Raw genomic sequence first — 26,801 nt, 5'->3', positions numbered from 1 at the left:
AGCCTTTGCATATTTTATTCATATTTGGCTTCACGCCGTTTGGAGATTTACCGCTGCTCTTTAATGTAATCGTGATCCACAAGTAGCAAGCAGCATCATCTCACGTTTAATTCCTTCCCATAATGCCTCGCGCTAATGCTCGATTGCGCTGTCGGTGGTGCTGAAGCTGCTCTCGCCGGCGGCAAGTCCTCCTGCTCCAGCATCACCTCCGTGCAAAGGCGTGCTACGAGAGACAGCCGCGATCACCTATTTGAGCCTGTTTTTTTTTTTTTTTTTTTGTCTCTTTTAACGCGTTTTAATAGTCGGGAATCGTTAGTGTTATATTTAGCTCCCCCTTGGAGCATACTCTCCGGTCGCGCTTGTGTTTTTCGGTTCCCGTTTGGCTCGCATCCTTTATGCACAGCACGCTGCTCCAGCCCTTAAAGAGAACACAGGCATCCGTGTCGGAACAGCATGGCTTCCTGAGCGAGATGGAAGCGAAGCAGCACTCGATCAAGAGCCTGAAAAGCTATCCGGAGGCTGGGGGCCGGAGTCTGGCGGCGGCGGCGGGTGGGGACGTTGGAGGGTATCGCGTCGGCGGCGCGGAGATGGAGATGGAGGCGAAAATACAGAAAGCGATCGACTTCAAACTGGAGGGTCACCGATGCTACAAGGAGAAGAAATTCCGGGAAGCTATTGGGAAGTATCACAGGGCGCTGCTCCAGTTGAAAGGAATCCATGTCGTCGACGGGACCACCGGATCCGAGGTGAACCTCCTGAACCAACCCGCGGCCAAGCTGACGGAAGAGCAGCGGCGAGCGGTGGAGAGCACCGAGATCGAATGCTACGACAGTCTGACAGGTGAGACTCAGCCGCAGCCATTGTTCTGAAGGAGCCACTTTGACGTGCTGCCGATACGGTAAAGGTGTGAGGGGCTACATAGAGGGCCAGGTTCCTAAGAAAAGGCTTTAATATAAATACAGACTAATTCAACAACAAGAAAACGATTGTGTTTGAAAACAATCAGTCAAGCCATTGTTTGTGCTTAACCAGTTTGGCCTTTATTGTTCCTGGGCCAGTGGGATTCAGCCAGTATCATAAACCAAGTTCATTTAATGCCACGTTGTGATTATTTGAGAGCGCGAGAAGATTACACGTTACACGCGAACTACACTAATAAGCGTATTTCATTTTTTTTCTTGCCTTTCAAGTTCTAGGTTATGTGAGGTAAAGGTTGGAGTATCAGTACCAACAAGAATAACAGAAATATAGCTGGTTTTGTTCGTAAAATAAAATTTACTTGGGTTGTTTTTGCATTAGCGAGTTTCAATTGTTGTGAAAACGTGTTAACATTAAAAAGACTTCAACTCTTTATTCTACAATATAAATCACTGAGGGTCATGCCTCTGACATAAACGCTAAAGACTATATCAACATGGTTTTGTTGGTGTGGATAGGAAATTTTGAATTTCCACCCCTAACCGTTGTTATATATATATATATATATATATATATAAGACTACAGGATTACAAATGTTAGATGTATTATGCCTTTATGTAAAAATGTTTTATCAACTTGTTTTTGAAACACAACAGCTTCATATTTGAAGCTTACTGGAATTTTAAAATCAAAGCAAGCAGAAGCATGATATGGCTTCTAAATCAAAGTCTAATGAGTATCATTTTATTATGGCTGTGTGTAGTCAATATACAATACATCCACGCATTTATTGCATCTCAAGTCTTTACATTACAAACCCTATGTGATGAAAGACCAATGCATATTGTTTCCCAAATGCCATTTGTTGTAAACTCTGTTAGTTTAGTTGTTGATAAACGGGATAACACAAAAAGGATCACAGATGCCAACTGTGTTTGCTCATTGGAAGAATATTGGTTAATACTCATGCACATCTGCTTGAGCTGGATGGGTGTGATGCCTGGTGTTCATGGCCCTTGATGTCTCTGGTGGTCTCGCAAGGTGGTCGATTTGAGGTTAGGCTTGAATGTCACAAATGTGGCAAACACTTCAGGCCCTCTGGGGGAAGCATTAAGGCATGAAAGACAGAATGGTACATTTCACCTCCACTGCAAAATTTCCATTTGTTTGAATTCCCTCCCACAGTCACCTTCCTTTGTTTGTTCTGCAGTCATGATGATGGGGGTGAGCTCGAAATATATAGAGAACTTATATAAATGCTTATATAAAGATGCATTTTATAGTTACATACAGTGTTTAGGGCCTCTGAGGGTTGAGATACATGGAGGATGCAGAGGGAGTTTTGTCTCGTCTGGGTTTTGTCAGCACTACTTTCTTTTCGTCTGGTTTGGATGACTTTAGATATCAAAGACTCATTCACAAAGACTCTCATCAGGTGATGTGTTGCCACAGTACTTGATCCATAACACAACTGACTTTCAATGCAAAAACTGCTTGCTGTATTGTGCCTACGTGGCGTTCTGTTTCCAACAATCACGTGACAAGTAGCCCATTGCTTGTGTGCTGTCATTGGCCTCAGTGAATGTACTGGGTGGTGTGGGTTGCCAAGTATAAGGGGTGATGGGGAGGGAGAGAGCAAATAGAATAGCCTTCTGTGTGATCTGCAAATCTGAATGATGCTGTTGTGTGTGTGTGTGTGTGTGTGAGAGAGAGAGGTAAAGGGCCTTCTAAACTGGGTTTGTTCTGTATTGTTCAACTTCAGCCACACACAAGGTGTCATAAGTCAGTCTTGACAGGACCAAGAGGACCATACAATATGCTACGTCAGAAGCTCAACTGAAAGAGGAAGATATCAAAACATGAAACGGCTGAGCAAAGAGATGTGAGAGCTAGCTTGCAAAAAAGTATAGGCTTAAAGCTTTTGTATTGTTTACATGATAAACTAAAATCAAGAAATACATGTGCCAAGTACAATTACCTAAATCTGTCTGAACAGCAAGAAGATGAATAAACCATTATGCCATCCTTATTCATAACACCATAAGCCGTCCATTCCCAAGAGGACAGGACAGCATTTTTAAGTGGGTTATGCCTACATTTGCTCGAAACTTTTTTTGGTAGTGCAGTTACGCAAGATACAGAGAAACTCTTTTTCAGCACACTCCTTAGACTAGCTGTTGGTTGCTTTTTAATCTCACTGAAGCTAGAAAATATGAAAAAATAATGTATACAGCGTCATATAGCTATTAGTTTACATCATCTACTCATTACAGCCAAGAGTATTCATTAGACTAACATGCTGTTCAGTAGTGTATGGTGGGAAGAGTGCACATTTGTTTGTGTTGTGATTTATATTGCATTCTGTCAAACCACCGTTCGTTTCGAGGCAGTGTCAGATATAAATGCTAAAACTGAGAGCTTGTGAATTCACTGCGGCATAAAATCAACACTATGTAATTTTAGCACATTTCAAGCTATAATATCAGAGACAATGATGAGAGACAAAGAATGAAGCTGTTTGGATAAGCTTTTATTTTATTATTACACTCAAACCCAGCTGTTGCGCTTTTTAAACTCATGTTTCGACACATTTCCATTTCAATCTGTATTTTTGTCTTTTCCAGTAAAAAATAAATAAATAAATAAATAAATATATATATATATATATATATATTTATTTATTTTATTTTTTACTGGAAAAGACAAAAATACAGATTATATATATATATATATATATATATATAAGCATCTTTTAAAAAAGATACATTTTCTTAAAGTAAAATTACATAAGAAATTATTATTTTTTTAAGTTCAGAGAATAAGTTTGGTTTCAGTAATATTATAAAGATGTCTTTTATGCTCACCAAGACTGCATTTATTTGATCAAAAATACAGTACAAATTGTAAGATTATGAAATTTAATTATAATTAAAATGTTAAAATAACTGTTTTATTTTAATACAATAATTTATAATAAAATATCATTTATTCCATTGATGGCAAAGCTGAATTTTCAGCAGCCATTACTCCAGTCTTCAGTTTCACATGATCCTTCAGAAATCATTTATATGCTATTTATTATTGTTAAATTAATTGTGCTGCCTAAAATTGTTGTGGAAACTTTGAAACTTTTCTTTTTTTCTGGATTTTTGATGAAAACGTTTTTTTTTTTGTTGTTTATTTATTTTTAGTCTTTACTGTTACTTTTGATCAGTTTAATGATCAAGTTTAGGTTTTCTCTGAGAATATCACTTATGCACAAAAATCCAAGTGGATGTTTAAAATCTATTCATTTGATTTAGTTAATTGTAAAGATATGTATTAAATTGTATTGTTTTAATTTAAGTATTGTTTAAATCACACAACATTTTGTGAGTGTTACAGTATTATAGTGTACTTAAATTTTTTATTACTTTATAAATAAAAATGCTAGAGTATTCTTTTCATCAGAAGGCTTGGGGAAATCATGTGAATCATGTCTCTATATAATGCTCACTGACCTTTTCTTCTCACATTACAACAGACAACGACAGTCAATGAACTTCTCAACCCTGATGTCCAATTAGAAGAGGCCGTATTAAAATGAAATCAAGACTTTCTCTCTTTGTCTGGCTGATTCTGGAGAGTCCAGATAGGGGTTGCATTACATTCATCAACTCAAGGAAACGTCCTTATCGCTGTCCCAAGAGCCAAATGCTTAAAAAAGGAAATAAATATTAAAGACGCTCTTTTCATCTGCCAGATCTCTCTGTCTGGAAGACTTTCTGATGTGCATTAGGTATGAATGCAAGGTGAAGAGTACATGAAATATGACGGAGCGAGGTATCCGTGTTAATTATCGTGGTGGTTGGCCAGCAGAGGCAGCTGGTGCCAGGTTCGCAGATGGCATGGCATCGCCATAGGGTTCCTCTGGGCACAGGCTTTACTTACTGTACAGTACACTATTATGTTATAGCGACCTGGGGGGATGGAGGAGAAAATAAGAGAGATCACAAAGTACTGGATCAGACTAGATTTGGCAGGATGTATGTGTTCGTGGATATTCAGAGAGTCTGAATGTCAGCTTAACTCTTCTGGGTCTGTAGAACCTGAACATGTTGTTTAGGTCCGTCTATACTGTAATGCTGAAGTTTAGGGTCATTTCTCATTGTAAAAAGATGAGGAATGGCCACCAAAGCCAAGAATGCATCTATAAGAACTGCTGTCACTGCAGTTAGGGAAGTAATAGGAGCTCTTCAGTCAACCACTGAAGTTACTTGGCTAATATTAAAATTTTGATGGCTTGCTTTAAGCATATTTCTAATAGATATTTGCTTGTCCAAAGCAAGATACTGACTTCAGAAGAGCAAACTTGCAATTATGTAGATAAATAAGCAAACAGTGGCAAAACTTTATTTAAATGATCTGATTTTGATGCCATCTTGATTGACATCTCAGATGAGCTCTGCTACTCAGTCTATGGAATAATTATTCATTGGTATTAAATGATAATATCAAAGATATCTGAGAGAAAACAAAACTGGCTTGATATTAGGTCTAAATGCCAATTCAATGTGGAACATCTACAGGCCACACAACTAGAATCAAGATGAATATTATAAATATTACAATTTGACTGTATGATCTAGTAAGTTCACATCAGCATAAGATACACATTAATGCACTAATTATATGAATAATATAAGCAATATACAAGATAAACTACAGCTAAAAAGTCTGGGGTCATAAGATATTGTAAAGATTTTTTTATTTTTTTATTTTTAAAGACGTTTATGCTAACCAAGGCTGCATTTATTTGATATAGTAGAGTAAAATCTGTAATATTGTGAAATATTACAATTTCAAATGACTGATTTCTGTTTTAATAGATTTTAAAATGTAACTTTATCCCTGAAATTCCAACAGCCATTGCTCCATTCCTCATCCTTCAGATCATGCTGATTTGGTGCTCAACAAACATTTCTCATTATTATCAATGTTGAAATCAGTAACTTGTGCTGCTTAATATTTTTGTGGAAACTGTATAGCAATTTTTTGGATCCTTCGATAACTATAAAATTCAAAAGGACTTCATTTATTTGAGATTGAAATTTTGTCACATTATAAATGTCTCACTTTTGATTAATGCATCTTTGCTGAATAAAAGTATTTATTTATTTTTAAAAGCAGCTAGTTGTACTAAATATGCAGCATATTGTCACGCTACTCTCATGATACCTTTGTGTTCAAGAATATCCTAGCATATCTACAACAGGACATGTTACAATGCACTTTTATACTGCTGCAGTTTTATATCCTGCAATGCAGGAGAGTTCGTGTTGAAACCTGTTGTGAGCACATCATAAAAACAGAAAACCCTCCCGTAAGGACCCAAGCAATGTCTTGTGATGCTGAGTCATGTACTGATGGGTGTTTGTGAGAGAGAGGGAGAGAGGAAGCACACCCCTGTGTGTCAACACAACGCTAGTCCTCCCTCAAGAAAATCTCTCTAAGGGCCACTTAAGATTTCTCCTGACCTGAAACACGTCTGTGTAAAGGCAGTTTAGCGGAGTGATGTAGAGTCTCAAAATTAAAGGGATAGTTCAACTAAAAATAAACATTCTGTCATTATTTGCTCACCCTCAGTGATAGATTTTCTTGGTGATATTGTATTTTAATGTGGGATGCTTTTTCTCATGCAACGCTGTTGTTTTGGGGAAGCTCTGCACCCAGAAAGCCTACATGTGAGCTTGCACATGTAATGAATGTGTTCCTGATGGTTGTAGTGATGCTGACAGCAGCACACAGCTCCAGTTGCAACCTTTGTGTGCAGGGTTTAAAATGAAAACCCTGGAAAAGTCTGGTGTTGCATTCTTATTTCAGCGAGACAGGATTTTCCTTTTTTTTTTTTTAAAGTATGTTGAAAGTGGTATAGGGAATTTATGGTTGATGTAAAAATCTTTGATTTCAGAGAAAATGAATGTTCTGTCATCATATATTCACCCTTATTTAGTTCCAAACCTGTATGAATGTCTTTCCTCTGATTTTACTAGCTTTACAATCCAATTTTACTGGCTGCTCTTTCAATGCAGTTAAGGTCATTGCACACGGAGTCTGATATTTTCGCACATTAAAAAATAAATATGACCTCATGTTGTGTCAATCACGTTTACACACTGCCTCCGAAACTTTCGTCCGTCATAAAGTTGGATCAGGTTCGATTTTCTGTGTTTTCGCATCCTGGGGACTGAAGCTTTCAAGCTTCAAAAAGGACAAAAAAAATAAACAAACAAAAACTGTTGAAAGTCATGAAAGTGGTTCAAAACTAATCTGCAGTCATACAAATGCTTTAGGTAATATTGATAGAAAATGACGTATTCACGTAGCTTCCTAACATTATGGTTGAACCACTAATGTCACATGGACTATTTTAACGATGTCCTTACTACCTTTCTGGGCCTTGTACGTTACAGTTCCGTTGCTGTCTATGCAGGGTCAGAAAGCTTTCGGCTTTCGCATCAAAAATATCTCAATTTGTGTTTTGAAGAAGAACGAAGGTCTTACAGGTTTGGAACGACATGATGGTGAGTAATTAATGACAGAATTTAAACTTTTGGGTGAACTATCGCTTTCAATTTCAGCCTGTTTCTCATAGAAAACCATCTCATGGCTTCAGAAGACTTGTAATATGGTGCATGATGACAATTGGTAATATATATTTTGTGATATTTTTATAGTGATTTGCGTCCTTTTTGCAGCTTGAACACTTCAGTCCCCATTTATTATAACTGCATGTAAAACACAACCCAATCTCAATTAGAAAACACAAATATTTGTAAGTTTTGGCATATTTGTGGCAAATTTGGATGGTTTGAGTTGTGAAAACTTAAGCATGAATATCTACGCCTAAACCTAACCCTCAGTGAGGTACAAGCAGAGTTTGTACAAATTCATATGTGCTGTATAGTTACAGTTTACCATTAGAGTGTGGGAAAACAGCATCCAGTATAAAATTCAAGATTTCTCCTTTTGCATTCCATGAAAGAGATGAAGTCAGACCAGTAATGCAAATAATGACAACACTTTGGCCAAACTATTCCTTCAATGTAAAGTTGCTGTGGCCTATAGCTATTTTCAGTGGACTGCCAAGCACATTGTTGCACCAAGAATATTTTAAGATCATTGGAAGCTGGCCAGCATGATGTTCTTGAGAACTTCTCTATTAAGAAATATGACAACAGAACATTCAGAAAAAAAAGAGGCATTTATTTCTAGAAGTCTAGTTGAATCCATGTAACAGTGAACATACAGGATGATTCTAATTCCTGCTGCTTGAACTGTCAACAGAGTTGTTAAAAAAAGTGTAATTATGCTGTTTTCAGTGGAGGAGTGTTCAATGTTCTCCTGCTTAGTAAAAAAGCAAAAAGCTGTTGTCGTCTGGTGGTGTTTGTCCTCAGAGTGTGAGCTGTGTGCGACCGCTGTAGGGGGCCGAACCACTGATGCACCGTTGGCCATTTCTAGGACGCAGAGTCATTCAGGGACAGTCAGCAGCCCTCCACATTAACTTCAACATTACGGGTCAGCGACACCCTTCTGGAGATGTCCAAGTGAAAACCTCCCTGTATTGTGTTTATTAATTCTCAAATCCATTGTTCGTAATATTGCAATGTCGTTGATGTGGTACATTGGTAAGACACTTTTGTGCCTTATTTGCTTCTAAAGATTGCATTAGTACCTAAATGGTGCTTACAGTAATAGCACTTTTTGAAAGAGTACCGCCTTGTACCAAGCAAAAAATAATCTCTTAATTAGTGTTTTACTTTTCTTGCTTTCTAGGAAAAAAACTAAACAAAAAAACAAAATTTTTTAAGATACTGGCATCCTCTGTTAAATTATTTTTTTCTTGTTTTAAAGTGTAAATATAATTACGCTAAAACATATTTCAAGATACAGTATATTTAATAATACATAAATATATATAGATACATTTACATTGTTAAAGGGGTCATATGATGCGATTTCAAGTTTTCCTTTCTCTTTGGAGTGTTAAAAGCTGTTTGTGCATAGATAAGATCCCTAAAGTTGCAAGGACCAAAGTTTCAAACCCAAAGAGATATTCTTTATAAAAGTTAAGACTTGTCCACGCCCACCAAAAACAGCTCATTCAAACACACCCCACGTCTATGTGACTGTGTGGGAAGATTTGCATAACACCGCCCAAATGTACATGCAAAGAAAGAAGGCTTGGTTTATATTCTCACTGTAGTATTGTTGCTGCCACCGGCGCCATGTCCTGGAGACACTGTGTTTCGTTGTGAAAGGGAAAATACTTTGTTTGGGCTTCCAAAAGAGGACACAACTAGAAATCAGTGGCTAAGTTTACATTTACAACACTGTTCCAGAATAGTTCAACCCAAATATTAGAGTGTGTGCAGCGCATTTTACGGAGGACTATTTCCTGAACCTGGGAGAGTAGCCTACAATACCAGCTGTGCATAAAGGCTGTTTCTATGAAGTAGGGCAATTCCAACTTTGCAAGGTCAGTCTGGCGCTTCTGACTCACAGCCTGTAAGTATATTTTCATGTTTAAAGAATTTGCCACTGATTATTCAAATATGAGTTTTGAGCAGTGTAGAGTAGCGCTTGTTGTTTGTCGTTTCTCTGATCACACATGCAGACATGGTAATGTTTACATATAATTTATAAAAAGACAGTATAAGTACAAAATTATGCACAATGCCCAGATTTTTAGCACTTTGTGAAAAGTTTGTCCAAAAAAATCATTATTGAGAAAAAAAAGTATTAAGTGACCTCTCTAAGGATCTATGTAATCTAGCTGTTTCCGCTGTTATGCATATTCATCAAATCTCTGTTAATGCCCGTGTCTAAGTGGAGTTACATCGGTGATGTTTCCATACAGTCATAATGGTTTACTGAAACCTCTGGTGCTAAGTGCATCGCTTAAGGGCTCCAACTGGGAATCCAGCCGGCCGCAGTCTGCTCATCATCCTCTAGCCTCAGCATCAAAATTCAATCACGGAATATAAAAAAAAATAAAAAATATCTCTGCACATTTTAAATCACAGGCATTCGATCAAGTGTCCATACAGGGAAGTTTTGATTACTGTCAGCATGTGCATTTGGTGTTTGAGGGCTTTATGGGAGGGAGCTGCAGGGGGTACCCCATTAATATTTCATCCTCTCCTCTTAAACATGCTCAACGACTCTCTCTTTGCTGAGGTTCTGCAGCTTGCGAGCAGATCTGACTGAGTAATCTAGCCTTTTTCTCTCTGCAATCCATGTTGCACTGGGGGTAATGCATGCAGATAGGACAGTGGACATTGATGACTGTGAGGGCTTTGAAGGAAGAAGAGGGAAACATTGCAGTCTGTACACTGTCTGTTGCAGCATTAGATCAGTGCCAAGTGCTTTTTTATTTATAATTAAAGTGGAAAACACATTCTCTTTCCAGAGAGCGTTTTTACATGCCCCAGTTGACAAAAAAAATGTATACACCCCTATGGAGAAGATGAGTCATAATATTTTTGCTCAATTTTCCAGGGAGAGAAAGACTATTAAATGCAAATATCTGCTAAATGTGTATTTTGTCAACTAGAGATGTCAAAAGTGGCAGTAATTTTCTTCATTAATGTGAAATAAGGATCTGAGATTGTAGTTGTTTTTTTTCTTATTAGGTTTAAAACTGCAAAGTCATATATGCTGTCAGCTCCCCCGGCGTACATGTGCATGGTGTGGTGAACAAGGCTGTCGTTCTGTGATTACAGATGGTCAGAGGGAGAGAAAGGCTCCGGGAAAAGACAAGAGGGGGGAAGGGGTGGTAAGCAAAATATGGTGAGTGGGCCTCATCGAGTCCCTTTAGAGAACAGCTCAGCGTTCAGTGCGTGACTGCAGGCTTCACCATCACCCACTCTAGCAATCAGTATCACTTCAGCCTCTTAATATAGGGGCTCCCTCCAAACCCCACCCCTTCCGGGAGTAAAATCATATTCATTTTCTTCATATAGATTTTTAATCATATCACTGTTTCAACACAGGCCTGGCAGCTCTGAGATAAGACCTTAAGACCTTCGCTCATCTTCGGAACCCAAATTCTGATATTTATTTTTGAAGTAATCTGAGAGCTTTCTGATCCTGGATAGACAGCAATGCAACTACCACGTTCAAGGCCCAGAGAGGTAGTAAGGACATTGTTAAAATAGTTCATATTACATCAGTGGTTCAACCTTAATTTTATGAATACTTTTTGTGCGCAAAGAAAACATAATGACTTTTCTCAACAATTTCTTCTCTTCTTTTTCAATCTTCGACTTGCATTTACAAGAGTACCACGAAAATCATGTTTACTAGCCTAATTCTAGGTAAAGAACTACATTATTCATAATCCATGAATAGAGATCCACCAATCAGAAAAGTTATTGTTTCCATGGAAATGTGAACAGCAACAAAAGAGCTCAGCAGAGACCCACGCTCAAGTGTGATATAATTGAGTCTCCCTGCCCAAATTTTCCATTTATTTATTTGTTTTTTTGTTTGTATTTGAATATTTTTTTTTAATATATTGTATTTTATACTTATAATCAAAGACTGTGAGTCATTAGTTTTATGTTGTAACATAGTTCTTTATGCGCCTTGTACTTCTATGTTTTTATCCAATTTTCATATTTTTTTTGCTTCAAATCATCGCTTGTAATGTTGTGATTAATTGTTATTCAAGCTGGTTGGATTGGATCATGATGTTAAACTCTGTTGAGGAATCTTTTGAAAGCGTTATGAATGAGAAAAACACTTCCGGATCTAAGATTGCTGCAGTCTGTTCTAGTTGGGCTTTATTCTGAATGTGCAAAATTATAAAATATATTATATATTCTGGTTACAATGTATAGAGTACAACAGTTGAGTTCCTGAAGTAAAAATCCCATTCATTTTTTCCGTAGCGGAATTGAATTTTAATGATAATGTAAAAAAGAGACAGACCTACTATGAGCTCCAAGGTTGTCACTCGATTGTATGCATTTTTTTGAAGCCATCTTCCATATTTCAAATTAGTTTTCATGTTTAACAGTGTAATTCCTTGTGAAAGACTACATTTCCCATGATTCTGCAAAAAATCTCAACCAATCAGAAAACTGCGATAAACAAATCATGCCGTAAGATTGGTAAATATTTGTATGTATATGAATATTTTGCAGTAAACATTAAATGTTATTTTTGTATACACAATAAAAAACAGTAAATCAAAAGTTTTATATTTATCCATCATTTTCAATTTGGTTATGTCAATCACAATGATTTATGGGATTGTAGTTCTTTAACAGTGCCTTTTTTTTTAATTTTTTTTTTTATCTCTATTGGAAAAATGTAATGTAATGTGGGAAAATACTTCCAGAACCAAGGCCACTGAAAAAGTGGGCAAGCACTGTTGCGCTCTATTGCGAAATCGCAAATTGATTGTGATTGGCTAGTTTTCTGGTTGATTATCCCCTCACTCTTTATTTGTCATTTATAGAGCCTTGCTGCTGTTCCAGAAATAGATGTGATTTCTCAGGGAACCTGTTTCAGTGATATCTGTCAGGTAGTATGCCTGTTATGTGTGGAACAGCACCTTTAACCTCTTAGAGACTTATTACATAAAGTGAATATAATAAGAACAAAGACAAAAAGGGAAGATAGGATTTTGTAGGCAATAAGATGAATGAAGAAGGGTAAAGTGACTACGCAGTTACCAAACTCGGAAAGGAAATTAGATTCATACAAAATGAATAAGTCATTTACTCCTAATCAGAAATAGTGAGCTAAAGATGAGAAGCTGAGGGATGGAGGGATGAATGGGTAGAAAAAGAGCCATCGGTGGCTGCTAAGTCTCAGGGCCTCATGATTTAGGGCAGCCTTCCTCTTAGTGTCCTTCAAGTTACAGTGCACTGACTGACAAGGCCATTATCAACAGGCTTCAGTGCAAGAGAGAGGAACTAGCATTTAGTAGTAACTAATGTTTTAATTATACATGTGAGCTCAGGGTCCCTCAGCCTTGTTAAATAAGACTGAAAACCAGCTTAAGTGCATCTGCTGCTAAACTGAGACCCGCTATTGTTGCTTTTAATGCAGGCTGTTACTGCTTCCTGTTGGGGGTGATATGTTTTGTTTGCTGAGGGTTGAGTGACTGACTTATTAAAAACTGCATGAAGCGGGAAGCTTATACTTCTGTGTTTTATATGATATTGATATCATGTGATAAAATGAGTATACAAACAAATGCATCATGCTAAATTGAATAAAATGAGTCATGTGTTTATCATTGCACTGTAAACTGTGAACAGTAGCGTGTTTAGGCACCACGCAACCCACACAATTGCATGGGGCCCCGCGGCCCAGGGGGGCCCCCGCAGAAGTAGTCAGTACCGGACTACCAATAAGCTTGAGGACAAACAATAATGTTATCGATACGTGCATTGTTTTATATCCGTACTTCTGTTAATGGCGAATTAGAAGCTGTTCTCATAAACCGATCTCAAGCTGTCTTCCGTCAGAGGTTTGGCACGACATGCAGCGGCACAGTCTCAAACTCTGTCTGGCACGTGTAAAATAATTATAATGCTGAAGGTGAGGTACAATTCATATTTCTTTATTAAATAACTTATAAAATAATTTGAAAACTTTCTGTGAGGTGTAATTTTACAAACAGCATGAGTTCTCCGTGAGCTCTCTGTCTTTCCCTCTCCAAATGGCTTCATATCACCACATCGCGTCTGCACTATAAACGAGCTGCACACTGCACGATTGACACAGCAATTGTCACAGTTTACATGCATCATCACTAAAGTTTATAATTTGCATTTCTTTTAAGTTTGCCAGTATTTAAACTATTCAGCACTCGTGCGCTCTCCAGTGTGCACTCTCAACAATTGCCCCATTGTAAAAACAAAAATACATAGCATGATCAAACATTTAATTACATATTTTTTGGGGACAAAAGTCTAAAACTTCCACTCAAATAATAATAAAAAATTCCTCCCTCCCTCAAGAGTCATCTAAGAGGGGAATTCATCCCATTTTCAAAAATTAAACTCAGGACCTGAATGAATGTCTGTAAAAATCCTGATTGGATAATCACTATAAACAAGTCTACATGTTAAAAAGAAGCCTTTTTTATCATGTAGATAAAAACAGAGACAAAAAGTCCCTGTAAAACATAGAGGGACACTCTCTGTTAGGAGAAATCACTCCCGCTCCCTGAGGAAGTAAATATTTTAATTTTCTTTAATAAAAATAGCTAGAGACGCCAGAATTCTCTATTACATTCTGTTGTGCTCCTATACACACAATGTTCAAATATGTTGTGCTATGGTATGCTGAGGAAATCTCTCTCTCTCTCTTTGAAGAGCCTTTTTATTTTAAAAATGTGCTTTATCTGCCTTTTTCTGTTTGCTTGGAGGCATTTGTAAACTGCAGTAATAAAATAACTTCATTTATTTTTATTTTCATTTATTTTCATCATTTATTTTTGCACCAAATTATAGAGAGTAGTATGGATAACTGTTTTGATAAGTATCGTATCAGTATCGATAAAATGTAAACGATACCCATCCCTACCCCAGAATCGATCGCAAAATCCACCGAGGGGGGCCCCTCCGGGAACACTTGCTGAGGGCCCCAAAACACTAAACACGCCCCTGACTGTGAACATATTATCATGTAATGTCATATGTGCTTGCTTATTCTGACTAGATGTGACTAGATCACTAAATGAGATGGAGAGGATGATAGGGTTGGGTGTTATATGTAGTCTCAGCCTCAGTTTATTCTTGATCTGACAAGCTTTATTGTGATTGGCTGCCTTTATGTAACTTCCGGTTAGGGCTGTGCGATTAATCAAAATCGAATCGCGATTTGAGACGTTGCGATTTGCTATTCGCAAAGCCTGCGATGTGGACGCGATATAACTCTGTTCCAGAGCATATGCATGACTGCCAGCCTTGAGTGGTGGTCTTACTAAGTGATAGAGTGAGCGCACCTCAGTTCTCCCCAATCAGCACTGCTCTAGCCAACAGCGTAAACGCCCACCATTTAAAAAGGGTCAGATCGAAAGTTAGGCAAATTAAAACTAAAGAAAAAACGTATGTAACTTCATGCGTCACAACGCATATCAAGAGCTCCCTTATCGGTTCTGCTTTCAGTACTGGATAATAAAAGATACAATTTTAGATGTTTTTATTAGTAGATGAACGTTATCTTACACATTTTATCTCCCAACAGATTAATTTGATATAAGTTTATAATGCATTTTCGCTAATTCAGAAGACCGCACACACAGCCCGTGTCTCTGAATGCTTCTCATACTCGTAATGCTCTTTTATACTCACGGTCTCGCGTCCGGTTCTGCTCCGCAAGTCTCTCACGAGCGCATCTGGCACTATGGACGAGGCCTGATGCACGCGCTCAACCTGTGTCCCCTCGCGCCTGGCTTCCGTTTAAAACGAATGTAAATGAAGTCTAACTGCTTGCAAAATTCATTTGGATGAAATGAAACATTCAGCACATTTCCCACTTGTTCTTAAAATCCCAAATACTTAAAAATAAATAAATCAGCCCGTGTAACGTAATACTTTAATAATTGACTAAAGAAATCCAGTTCTTTATTTATAAAAAAATAAACAAATATTTCCTGTGAAATTCAATAATTCTGTAAATGTAGTAATACCATTATAATTATAATTATCCTGCAGAAAAAAACAACAACAGTAGAGCCCCTCCCAAAACACAATAGAAAATGTAATGGATTTAAGGGTTATAATGGGAATTGTGTTGGTTTGAATGTAAACTATAATGGTGTTTACTGGTATTTGATGCATTCTATTAGTGGGATGTAATCTAGCAGATGGCACCCAATAAAACAAGAGTAATTCCTATTGGAATAATGCCAAAAACAAAAGGAATTCTGTAATGGTTTATATGGAAACTATAAGAATTTCTGTGATGTTTCTGTTGTTTTTGTTTGTTTGTTTTTCAGCAGGGTAACAATACTCATACTGTGCTGCACATTACTGACAATATTGAGCTGAAGCTTGACTTTGCGATTGTGATTTGATTTTAAATTTGCAATCACAATATCTGTCAAAGAAAATCGCAATTAGATATTTTCTCCAAATCGCACAGCCCTACTTCCGGTATATTATGTACTTCTGGAAATTCATGAGTTGGAATTTGAATTGAAAGTATAGGAAGCGGTATCTATCTATCTATTGATCTACTGTATCTATCGATCTATCGATGATTCGTTCGTTCTATCTGAGATTATCACGGTTATCATTAGTATCACAATACTGTTAAAATGTGCTGGAAATGTTTAAAAAGTACTGACACAAATTGTTTCACCAAGGTTTATATTTAAAATCAACAAATAAACTGACTTTTTGTGTGCATAAACGCAAACAATAACATTACCAATGATGTCCAGATTTAAATGACAGCATGACTGACAACAGTTTATCTAATAACATACGAAATGTTCATATAAAACTTTGAAAAAGCTTCATAAAATGGTAAAAAAAAATAAAGAAAAGGGTTAAGTCAAAATGATAATTGATTAATAAATGATTATAGACTATGTATTTTATCTGCTCCATAAATAATTCTAGATACCTATTGTTTAAATGTGTAGAATCCACATAAGCTTGTTTTTCATCAATGGTCAAAAGTTATAGCAGGGCATACAAATTCGGTCTGATTTTTGGCCAGACGAAAACAGCACACAGACTAAACGTAAATGTAACTCTCTGTAAATCCACTCTCTGACACTAGGTGGCGCTTATGGAACAGTAGAATTATAGCTCTTTCCCCGTATCCTCCATGGAAAAAGCAGCATTGCGATTAAGAACACTACTTTATTAGGTATTACATAAAATGAAGATGAAAACAAAGACTGTCAGAACATTCAGAGGTACATTCATAGAATTAATTTATTCATATATTCATATGTATAATTCCCTTAGCACACATCTATCTATCTATCTATCTATCTATCTATCTATCTATCTATCTATCTATCTATCTATCTATCTATCTATCTATCTATCTATCTATCTATCTATCTATCTATCTATCTATCTATCTATCTATCTATCTATCTATCTATCTATCTATCTATCTATCTATCTATCGTTTGTTCGTTCTATATCTAGTATAGTCACAGTTCAACATTTGTTCAAATGTTAAGGTCATTGCACACTAAGTCCGAAAATTTCATCGTCCGATCAGGTTCGATTTTCTGCGTTTTCGCATCCGTAGCATGCATTGTGATAGGAAAGGATGGGGAATACGAAAAAACGCATGTGAAAATTTCGGACTCAGTGTGCAATGACCTTTAGTTCTTGTTCTGAACAAGTTGTGGTATGGAACAGACCTTTGCTGTTGAGTCAGAGGTCTGGCTTTGTGAGAGTAGGTGTTAAGCAGTGGTGTAGGTGGAGGGGAAAATCAAGATGAGGTCGGTGTTCGGGTGAGTAAGGACACAGTGGGAGGGGAGGTGTCATTCAGACTGATGGGTCCCTGCATCAACCATTAAGCATCAAGAGAACTAATTACCCTCAGAGTGACAGCAGGGTAATCACCACAAACCAACACCGCTTTAAATTAGCTCCACTCCCCTAACCTGATGCTGTCAGCCCTGCACCTGTCAAAAGAGCAGCGCCCCTGAGAGAGCTAAAGGGACAGAGAGGGAGAGAAGATAATAAGGAGTGTAGAAAGAGAGAGGGAGTGATCCAGTCTACTGGAGATGGATGTTCCGGGAGGAGGCCGTTTGAAATCGATTGCCCTCAAGTTCTCACTCCCTCTACTCTGCCTCACCTTTTTGCTATTCTCTGTGCTTCACAAACCACAATCCGTTCTCTTCCTGCTTTGCTAATTTATATTCCTTTCTAACATTGGCATATACTAACTGGTAGCTTTTCTGGAAAAAAACTGCCTATTTTGGTTTTTCTTATGTGTAAATATGAGGGGAATCCTGAACATTTGTTAACCGCTCCTACCTATTGCTTTTCTTTCTCTCCCACATACACACACACACACACACACACACACACACACACACACACACACACAGACAGCTGTCCCTGCACCTGTTCAGTTTTCGCAAAACTCAAACCATTGAACTCCAAAATCATCTTAAAGGGATAGTTCACCCAAAAATAAACACTGTGCCATAATTTTAGTCAACTTCCTTTTGTTCCAAAGCATTATGACTTTATTACTTCTGTGAAACTTAAAAGAAGATGTTTATCAGAATGTTCAGGCTGTTCTTTTTTCATGTAATGAAAGTGAACAGGATTGTTTATTGCCAAACTCCAAAAAGACACCATAAAAGTAATCTACGTGACTTGTGTGATACATTTTAATTTATATATTTATATATAGCTTTGTGATGGGTAAAATGAGTTGTTAGTTGTTTGGTCACACAAAAAAAATCTACTTTGTGTTTGTTTGTTAATGCATTACAATTTATTCTGTTGTTTGTTTGTTTGTTTTTTAATGTTAATTATGTTTAATGAAAATATTGTTCAAAAGTGTGTGGTTGGCAAGATAAAAAAAAAAATGTCTCTTATTCTCAACAAGGTTGCATTTATTTGATCAAAAATACAATCAAAATATAATAATGTTATAATTTTAAATAACTATTTTCAATGTTAATAAATATTAAAATGTAACAATTTGTGATGCATTTTTAAGATTTTTGATTAACAGAAAGTTTAAAAGGACAGCATTAATTTGAAATAGAAATTTTATACAGTATAACATATACTATCATTCTTTTGGTCAGTTTAATGCATCCTTGCTATTAGAGATGCACACAATTTTCTTGGCCGATTTCCGCTTTTTTGGAAGTGTGACCTGCCGATACCGATTTTTGCCGATTCTGATTTTCTTTCTAAGAACTATAATTGACAGCATATACAAACAAAAATCTATGCAAATTTCAATTTACATAATAAAATAAATTATTAAACATTACAATTCCCCCAATCTGGACTAAGTTACAGATTTTCTCTCACTTAAACAACTCTCAAAATAAAGTGCTCTGTGACTGGAAAGAGGAAGAAATGGCTAACGTAAAATTGGTCGCTGTATGTCACAAAACAGATATAATTTCCCACTGTTTATAAATGGTAATATTTCCCCCTAACCTTATTAAATGTAATCTTTCACATCAAATTCTTACTTTGTTTCAATTAATTCAGTTAGCATAATAAGAAACTGTAGAGCTGTTACTATTCAAATGAAATTAGTATTAACAAACTCTATCTTTCCACTGCTGAGGAAACAGAAGCTGCATCTGAAGTGGCATTAGATGCATTTATTTTACACAGACAGTTTGGTGATGCTGAGGTGCCATAAATGCCATAAAAATAATTTTATAACATTGTTTTTTTTTTTTTAAACACACAAATAAATGTTGAAAAAAATGATACAATGATACTTTTAAATATGACTAAACCACCATTAGATTTTAATGAGTGAGTCATTTATTCATTCATTCAACCGATTAATTCATACGGCTGATTCATTCAGAAACGAGGCAAGTGGCTGTCCTTATGAATGAGCCACTGAATCACTGACTCGCTCGATTCGTTCAAAAACGTGGATTCGTTCAGTAACAAAACACCGATGTGTGTTGCTCGGAGACACACGATAGTTCTGCTGTGGCTTTGATCTGAACTATTTTCGTCAACGAAATTGAGCAAAAACAGTCAATATTTTGTCTAAAATCTAAGTCACTTAATTTTAACTTCTTGTTTATTTAAATACTATTGTATAAAATCAGTGTCACGTTGCAATCGTGTTGATATTGATATTCGGGGAAACATCATGGCCGTATAATGTTGCTTATCTAAATCATATATTGAAAATATATTTTTTTCTTCTATGCATCTATAAATTTCTGTGAGGTACTTTGTGTGTGCTGTCTCTCTCACACGCTCACTCATCTGGCATGACATAAATACATGATCAATCGCCGTTTATACTGAATGCAATTATTGCCTGCGCCGCTGGCATTAAAAGGATCGCCGGCCGGTCATGCGAAAAATCTCTACTTGCTATATAAAAGTATTAATTTAGTATAGGATATTTTAAGCTGAGGCATAAGAGCATATTTTAGTTTTGCCAGTGCAGTTCATTACTCATTACTGACGGAATTCTGAATATGCAAATGAGACATAACAGAATTTTGTTTTGTTTTTTGCAAACCAAGGAAAAAAGCGGTGAATGCAAATATAGTTTACCCAAAAATGTGAAATGACAAAATGTTCATTTTGGGGTTCATCTGGGTTCTTAGCACAAAAATCTATCTTTTGAAAGCTAATGAACCACACAAGAGAACTGACACGTCTCTATGTCAGTATATCGCAGAGCAGATTTGTTTTGCTTTTAGCTTCGTGAAGGGTGACAAATCTATCAACCCCCCCTCAGTAAAGTTGGATCATCTCAAGCTGGACCCTGTTAGTCTCTGCCCTGCTCAGATGACCAGCTTTGGCTTTCTAGCTGTGCTCTTAGCAGTTATGTTCTCGTATAACTATGATGCAGCATAAAGTGCATCAGTTCCATTAATATGAGATGCTATCATTATTACACGCATAGAGCCACTCAACAGACACTTAAGTGCAGTATCCACAATGCCACACCTTATCCATTTGTGTGATGAATCAGTCTGCAGCATTTGTGTGTGTTTGTGTGCGTGAGCCTGAATGTGTGTTGTGGAGAGAGAGAGAGAGAGAGAGAGAAAGATCATGATATCACAAGAGTTAGGAGCCATTAGACCATTATTGCCTGAAACTGTATACACTGAGAGCTTGCCAGGGTTCCAGTTGCTCATAATGAAGATGGACAGCACGCTTGATGAGCGCGATTGCGGTGCTGTGCTGAAAGGCAGTTTCTCTCTCTTCCATCCCAGACCAAATGAGACGGGCTAGCCCAGTTAATCACAAAAAACAGAGATTTAGGATGCATGAAATGACACCAGTAGAAGGCTTTTAATCTATCAATAAATTGCTGTATTGTCTTAGAAGGAAATTCAATACAAACCAAACACTAAATGTTATTGTACTGCAGGACAATTCTTCTATTTATGAGGGTTTTTTTCTTTCCTGAAATTTTAGACAGTGTTATCTTTTATTGGGAAAAGGGAGAAAAGAGAAAGCAGAGGAAAATTATAACAAGTGAAAAAGGCTGAATGTGATGGTTGGAGAGAAAGGAAGCCTTGACAAACTTTCCAGTCGGAATGCAATTTCAGTTATAATGAACTAATTTAGATTAGATGATTCCTCTAAAAGCTTTTTGTTTGTCACCTAATCATCATTTATCTCACTTCTGCTCTTGTTAGTTGGTCCTTCTCTCTTTATAACCTTCATTAGGTTTTTCTCCCCCTTTCCTCCACTGACTATATGTGTCTGACTTAACAGCTGTTTGAGAAGTCAGCAGATGTTTGCTTTAGTTAATGTCTGTACAGCAGCAAACGGCCTTCCTTTTATCCGCCATCTCAGTATTGTGGTGCTTATGTCATCATTTTCCCAGCATGTCCACAAACCCAAGGGCTTTGATAATGCTGTTGAGGAATACAAAGGTTTCTGGATGTCTTTGATGGTTGATAGTTTTTCATGTAGTACATTTTCTCATCATGTTTCTCCAGAATTCCTTTACTTTTTAAATTATTATATATTTTATTTAATTCAATTATTTATTTAGTCATTATTAAGTTGGCTGTTGGTAGATTTTGGAACTGACACAAAGGGAAACTACCTTTTCTGTTAATCTGCCAGTTGAATATGCTTATATAACTTAATTAATCATCCTGGCACATATATTGGTCTGTCACTCATTTTTCATTTATTTGTGATTTTTACAGATGGTTGTGTTTGTTTACTGCCAATGTGACACTTTGAATGCTGTGTAGAGTTTGTGTGGTGAAAAATCGCCTTGTAGAGTTTGAATTTGTGGTGGACTGATCTTTTTTTGTCTCTGTCACCACTGACGTCTTGCCTTGTGCCTTGCCTTGCCTTGCCCTGACTCATGACTTCCACAGAGGTGGCAGCGACAGGCTGATGGTTGGAGGAGCTTAACAGGAAAGGACAGAGAGAGGTTGTGGATATAATGCAGCAGCTTTTCTCAGTGTATTTGGTGGTCAGCTGGCTCTCAACTGCACAGACAGACATTAACCTTGTCAGGGGTCAGACCTCTGCCAGTCAGACCGGGCCAAGATTGGTGCCGCACTGATGCAGTAAACAGGTATTGAGCTAGATAATATTTAGAAGATACAGTGGGGACATAGATTTTCACTTTACTTTGATGTTTGATGTTTGATAACCAACCTAAATAGCATAAAACATACCACATACTATAAATACAAATCCAAAATAAAATAGATATACACATTTGACATTGATTTATTTATTTACAATACCATTCTTAAAGCTGGGCCTATATTAAAATAGAAACCAGTCATTTAAAATTGTAATAATATTTCACAATATTACTGCTTTACTGGATATTTTTGAATAGATAAATAAATGCAGCATTGGTGAGCATAAGAGATTTCTTAAAAAATAACTCTTGCCAACCTTTCAATCTTAAATCATTCCTTCATTCAGCCGGTGCATAATAATGTAAAAGGTGTATTCAGTTCATAATTAGAAAACTGCAGAGAAGTGAGTTTATGCAAGAGCTTAAATTATGAATTGAATTGCATAAAGTCCTAAATGCCTGAAGATTCCAGACACATGCCACATACACACACCACAACCAGTAAGCTCAAATTGAAATATGAAATTGAGTTTCCCAGCCCCTGCCGTCAGTGTCCAGCCATGTCATCTGCTGTTGGAATAAATAACCTTGATTGGACGAGGGGTTGACAACATGCACCAGCTGCCTAGCAGGCACCGCAGTAATTCATTTGCTGTGCAGATGTTCTTTCAAGGCCAATGCATCTAATTAGCTGCAGCTTTTTTTGAACCAAAGACCTCCATATTTAATTAATTCAATGAAATATGGATGTGGAAAATTTTCATATTATTATCTGTCATTAGCCATTATAATTTCAAAGTATACTTTTTAGTCAAAGTAGAAAAATTATGGCATCACGATGCATTAAGAGCCGGGTGAAAACTTTTTGAATTTGAAGATCAAGGTAAATTGTACCTAATTTGTCTTCCGGGAAACATGCAAGTATCTTTGGTTGCTTCCGAAGGTCAGTACTAAATGTAAAAAAATATTTCAACAAAATAAGAAAAATTTGGACATCAATCTCATACATTTGGATTTCAAAATCATACAGTCACTGCTGGAAAGGGTTCAAATATGCAAAAGAAAACTGAAGAATCTGCAGGACATGGAGGATTTTTCTGAAGAACAGTGCTCAGTTTAACTCTTCAGAACAAACAATGGACTCGTGAACAACCATCACAAAACAAAAAAACAGTCGTAGATCATCCAGGTAACCACACACAGTATTAAGAACAAGGGTTCCCAAACTTTTGAAAGGGGTTATTTGAATAATTTCAGCTATTTTTTTTGTCTTGTGGACTATATGTAAACATCATTTAAGTCAACTATCTTACTCAGGAAAGTACTAAATAAAAAATTACATGCATTTTGTATGATCTCTTATTTTGTTAAATTATTCACATTTTCACAGATTCTGCAAGGGGTTCCCAAACTTTTCCAAGCCACTGTATATATATATATATATATATATATATATATACTTTAAAACAAATAAATTATACACACACAGCCCTTTAAACATTCATCTCTTGTTTTTCGATAAAGCATGCACATTTTCAGACACAGCCAATGCTTCTAAGCATCAGTTTTAGATTAGGATGTGTCTCGTTTGGTTTATTTTCTCTTTAGACAGCAGATAAAACAATTACTTCATCTGTGTCACTGAGCCTAGAGTGGCTAAAAGATGCAATTAGGCCTTCACTTTGTGTTAATGTGGTTATCCGAGACCAATAGCATTAAAACTGCTGTTCTCAGACCTTCATTGCAACTGATGACTGGGAGAAAACATACTGTCCCTTTTTCAACTTTATCTATCAGTCCAGGGTTTTGTAGACCAGTATATTTCATGGCTATTTTTACTCCCTTCTCCCTGGCTGTTCATTGATTTATTCATTTTAGCTCTTTTATTGTTTTGTCCTGTCCTTTTGACTCTACTAATTCCTCTCCTTCTCTTTCTCTTTCACACTCTCTGGTTCTTTATAGCGTGCTTGCTGCAGTCGGAGCTGGTGAATTATGAGCGGGTTAAGGAATACTGTTTGAAGGTACTCGGACACCAGCAGGATCACTTTAAGGCCATGTACCGTGCTGGGATTGCCTTCTACCACCTGGGAGACTACGAGTGTGCCCTACGCTACCTACGTGATGCCAAGTGCCGTGACCCCACAGGTGGGCATTATGATCGCTTCATTATCATACACAGTAGTGCTTCTCAAATGGTTTTACTTTCATGTTCCAGATTTTACAATTGACCTAAGCAATAACTAAATTGTTTCTTAGGGATTCACAAATATTAAAATTCTGTCCGATACTGCTAATCTGATAATTATCTTCATGTAATGTCTGATATTCTGTCTATTTTGTCTAAATAAATATTAAAATCAATTGTTTTAAATCAATTGTTTTTGTCTTAGTGAATTTAGACAAAAGAATTATGAAAAATATAGTGTAATAACAAAGAGTGGACATCTATTTTAAAACTTCTTAAAAGATTACTGTTATAAGGCATAATATTTATTATTATATTAATTAATTATCAATATATTTTATTATAGAAATTATTTTATAACTTATTATTATATTATTATTTATAATATTATTTTTTTAATTATTAATATATTTATTAATATAATCAGTATTATTTTAGCATTATTTATGTAATATTATAGCATTTATTAATATTTTGAATGAGCTTTTATTGTTATTTTCAATTTTCATTTTAATTTAGGTTTAGGTTTTACCATTTTGTCATCTGCTTTTGTCATTTTTATTAGTCTTTTATTTCTATATAGTTTGGATTTATTTTTATTTCAGTTTTAGTAATTTAGAACTTAATAATATTATTTATTTCACTTAATAAATAAACATGTCTGATTATTGTCTCAGTTTTTTATATACAGTATATATATATATATATATATATATATATATATATATATATACACATATATATATATATATATATATATATATATATATATATATATATATATATATATATACACATATATATATATATATATATATATATATATATATATATATATATATACACATATATACATATATATATATATATATATATATATATACACATATACATATATATATATATTAGCTTTATTTGAATTAACAAGGTAATAACAACACTGCCGCAATTCAACAGTTGCGAATCATAATATGTAAACCATTTAGCTGTATTTATGTTATGTTGATGTGATCTAATGAAGCAAGTTTTAGTCTTATGCTGGTGTCTTTATTTATTTCTCCCTTGCTCTTCTTCTGTTCTATACTTCATCCTCTCTCTATCCAGACACAAACGTGCTGCGATACATCCAGCTGACAGAGATGAAGATGAGTAAGACCGGTCAGCAGGTGCGTGAGAGTGGGAAAGAGTCATTGGGTTAATTCGGCCCGACCCCCCCCTCCATGCCACACCCTAACCCTAATAGAAAACCTCTCTTCTGGAGTCTCTCCCCTTTCTCACACAATTCCCCCAATCCCTTGGACAAACATGTGCTGCGTCCCTTTCTGAAAGCGGACTCGAAACGGGCACAGCTACAGCAAAGCACCCTCGCTCTGAGATTTCTCTGTCCCTTTAAATCCAACATCCCCGGTGCTTTTCATTTCCCAGGTATTGAAAAATTGACTGATGAACAAAGAACAGGAAGACGGAAAAAGAAGAAATACTCTATTATAATGATATAAACAATGGGGCTCTGGCATTACAATTTAAAATTACATGATCGAACGAGGATATTAAAATGTTTTGAGTGGCAGAATTGAATCTTTTGGTAGAGAATAGAGTGAAAGCACATGGATCGAAGCCACACTGCTATTTAAGCGCAGAAGCTGAAGGTCAGCGATTAGGCTAGTTACCTTTGAACTCACTCTGATCCATTGAGATCCACTCTCTCTACTCAATACAGAAGAGAAGCAGAGAGGTCGATGTTTAGTTCACCCTCACCTGCCAACGCCTGTTACTTTCTGTCTCCCTTTTCTCTCTCTTGAATTTGGGCATATCTCAACTCAATTTCTGAACTGTTTCAATTCAAGGGCTAATTCAAGTGTTTGTAATTTGTCCTTTGATATCGATTTTGTTTTGCCTCTCGGTTTGCTGTACTATAGTGGTTTGATCAAGTTGTTATCTATGCCTTTCTCAAAGGTACAACATCCTCTGTACTAATGTTAGCAGGTGTTTTGTGAGCCTTGTTGTCCATTTCCCATGTATTGGATTGTCTCATAACCCCTCCCGCTTAAGAGAAGAGTGCATCCTGATGATGTCACAATGGTTATGCAGCCTGTTGGAATATTATTAACTAATGGAGCCATATTGAAAACTCTTGTGTTTCTACAAGAAACGGGAAGAAGTGCTTGATAGAGGTCTGCTAAACTTACATAATATATCTACCCCAAAAGATTACAAAACAGTGGTAAGGAAAAGGAAAAAAAAATGCTCTGTTGACTCTGAGAATTGTAGTTTTGACAACCATTAAGCATTTCGCGTTTGTCTTCTCTAATATTATGCTTTTTTTAGCTTGGTTATGGAAACTGATGTTGTTTTGTTCATTGAGGCAGCATCTCCAGTGGATTCATTTGAATGTGAAGACGCCTTGGACAGCAC

At 36.3% G+C, this 26,801-nt stretch overlaps 1 protein-coding gene across 1 annotated transcript; it reads left to right on the top strand.

Annotated features, from left to right (window-relative positions):
- Positions 1 to 395: 395 nt before the first annotated feature.
- Positions 396 to 25,585, top strand: LOC306888162 (tetratricopeptide repeat protein 9B-like; the record flags this gene model as incomplete). Its single annotated transcript, XM_079446325.1, has 3 exons — positions 396 to 840; positions 24,164 to 24,346; positions 25,491 to 25,585. 3 exons carry the CDS (start codon positions 396 to 398, stop codon positions 25,583 to 25,585), a joined length of 723 nt encoding a protein of 240 aa, XP_079302451.1.
- Positions 25,586 to 26,801: the final 1,216 nt, after the last annotated feature.

The sequence above is a fragment of the Barbus barbus genome (genome assembly GCF_936440315.1).
Source record: "Barbus barbus genome assembly, chromosome: 22".
In the NCBI taxonomy this organism is placed as follows: domain Eukaryota; kingdom Metazoa; phylum Chordata; class Actinopteri; order Cypriniformes; family Cyprinidae; genus Barbus; species Barbus barbus.
The sequence above is the reverse complement of the archived record's forward strand: the minus strand, read 5'-3'. Positions and strand labels throughout refer to the sequence as shown.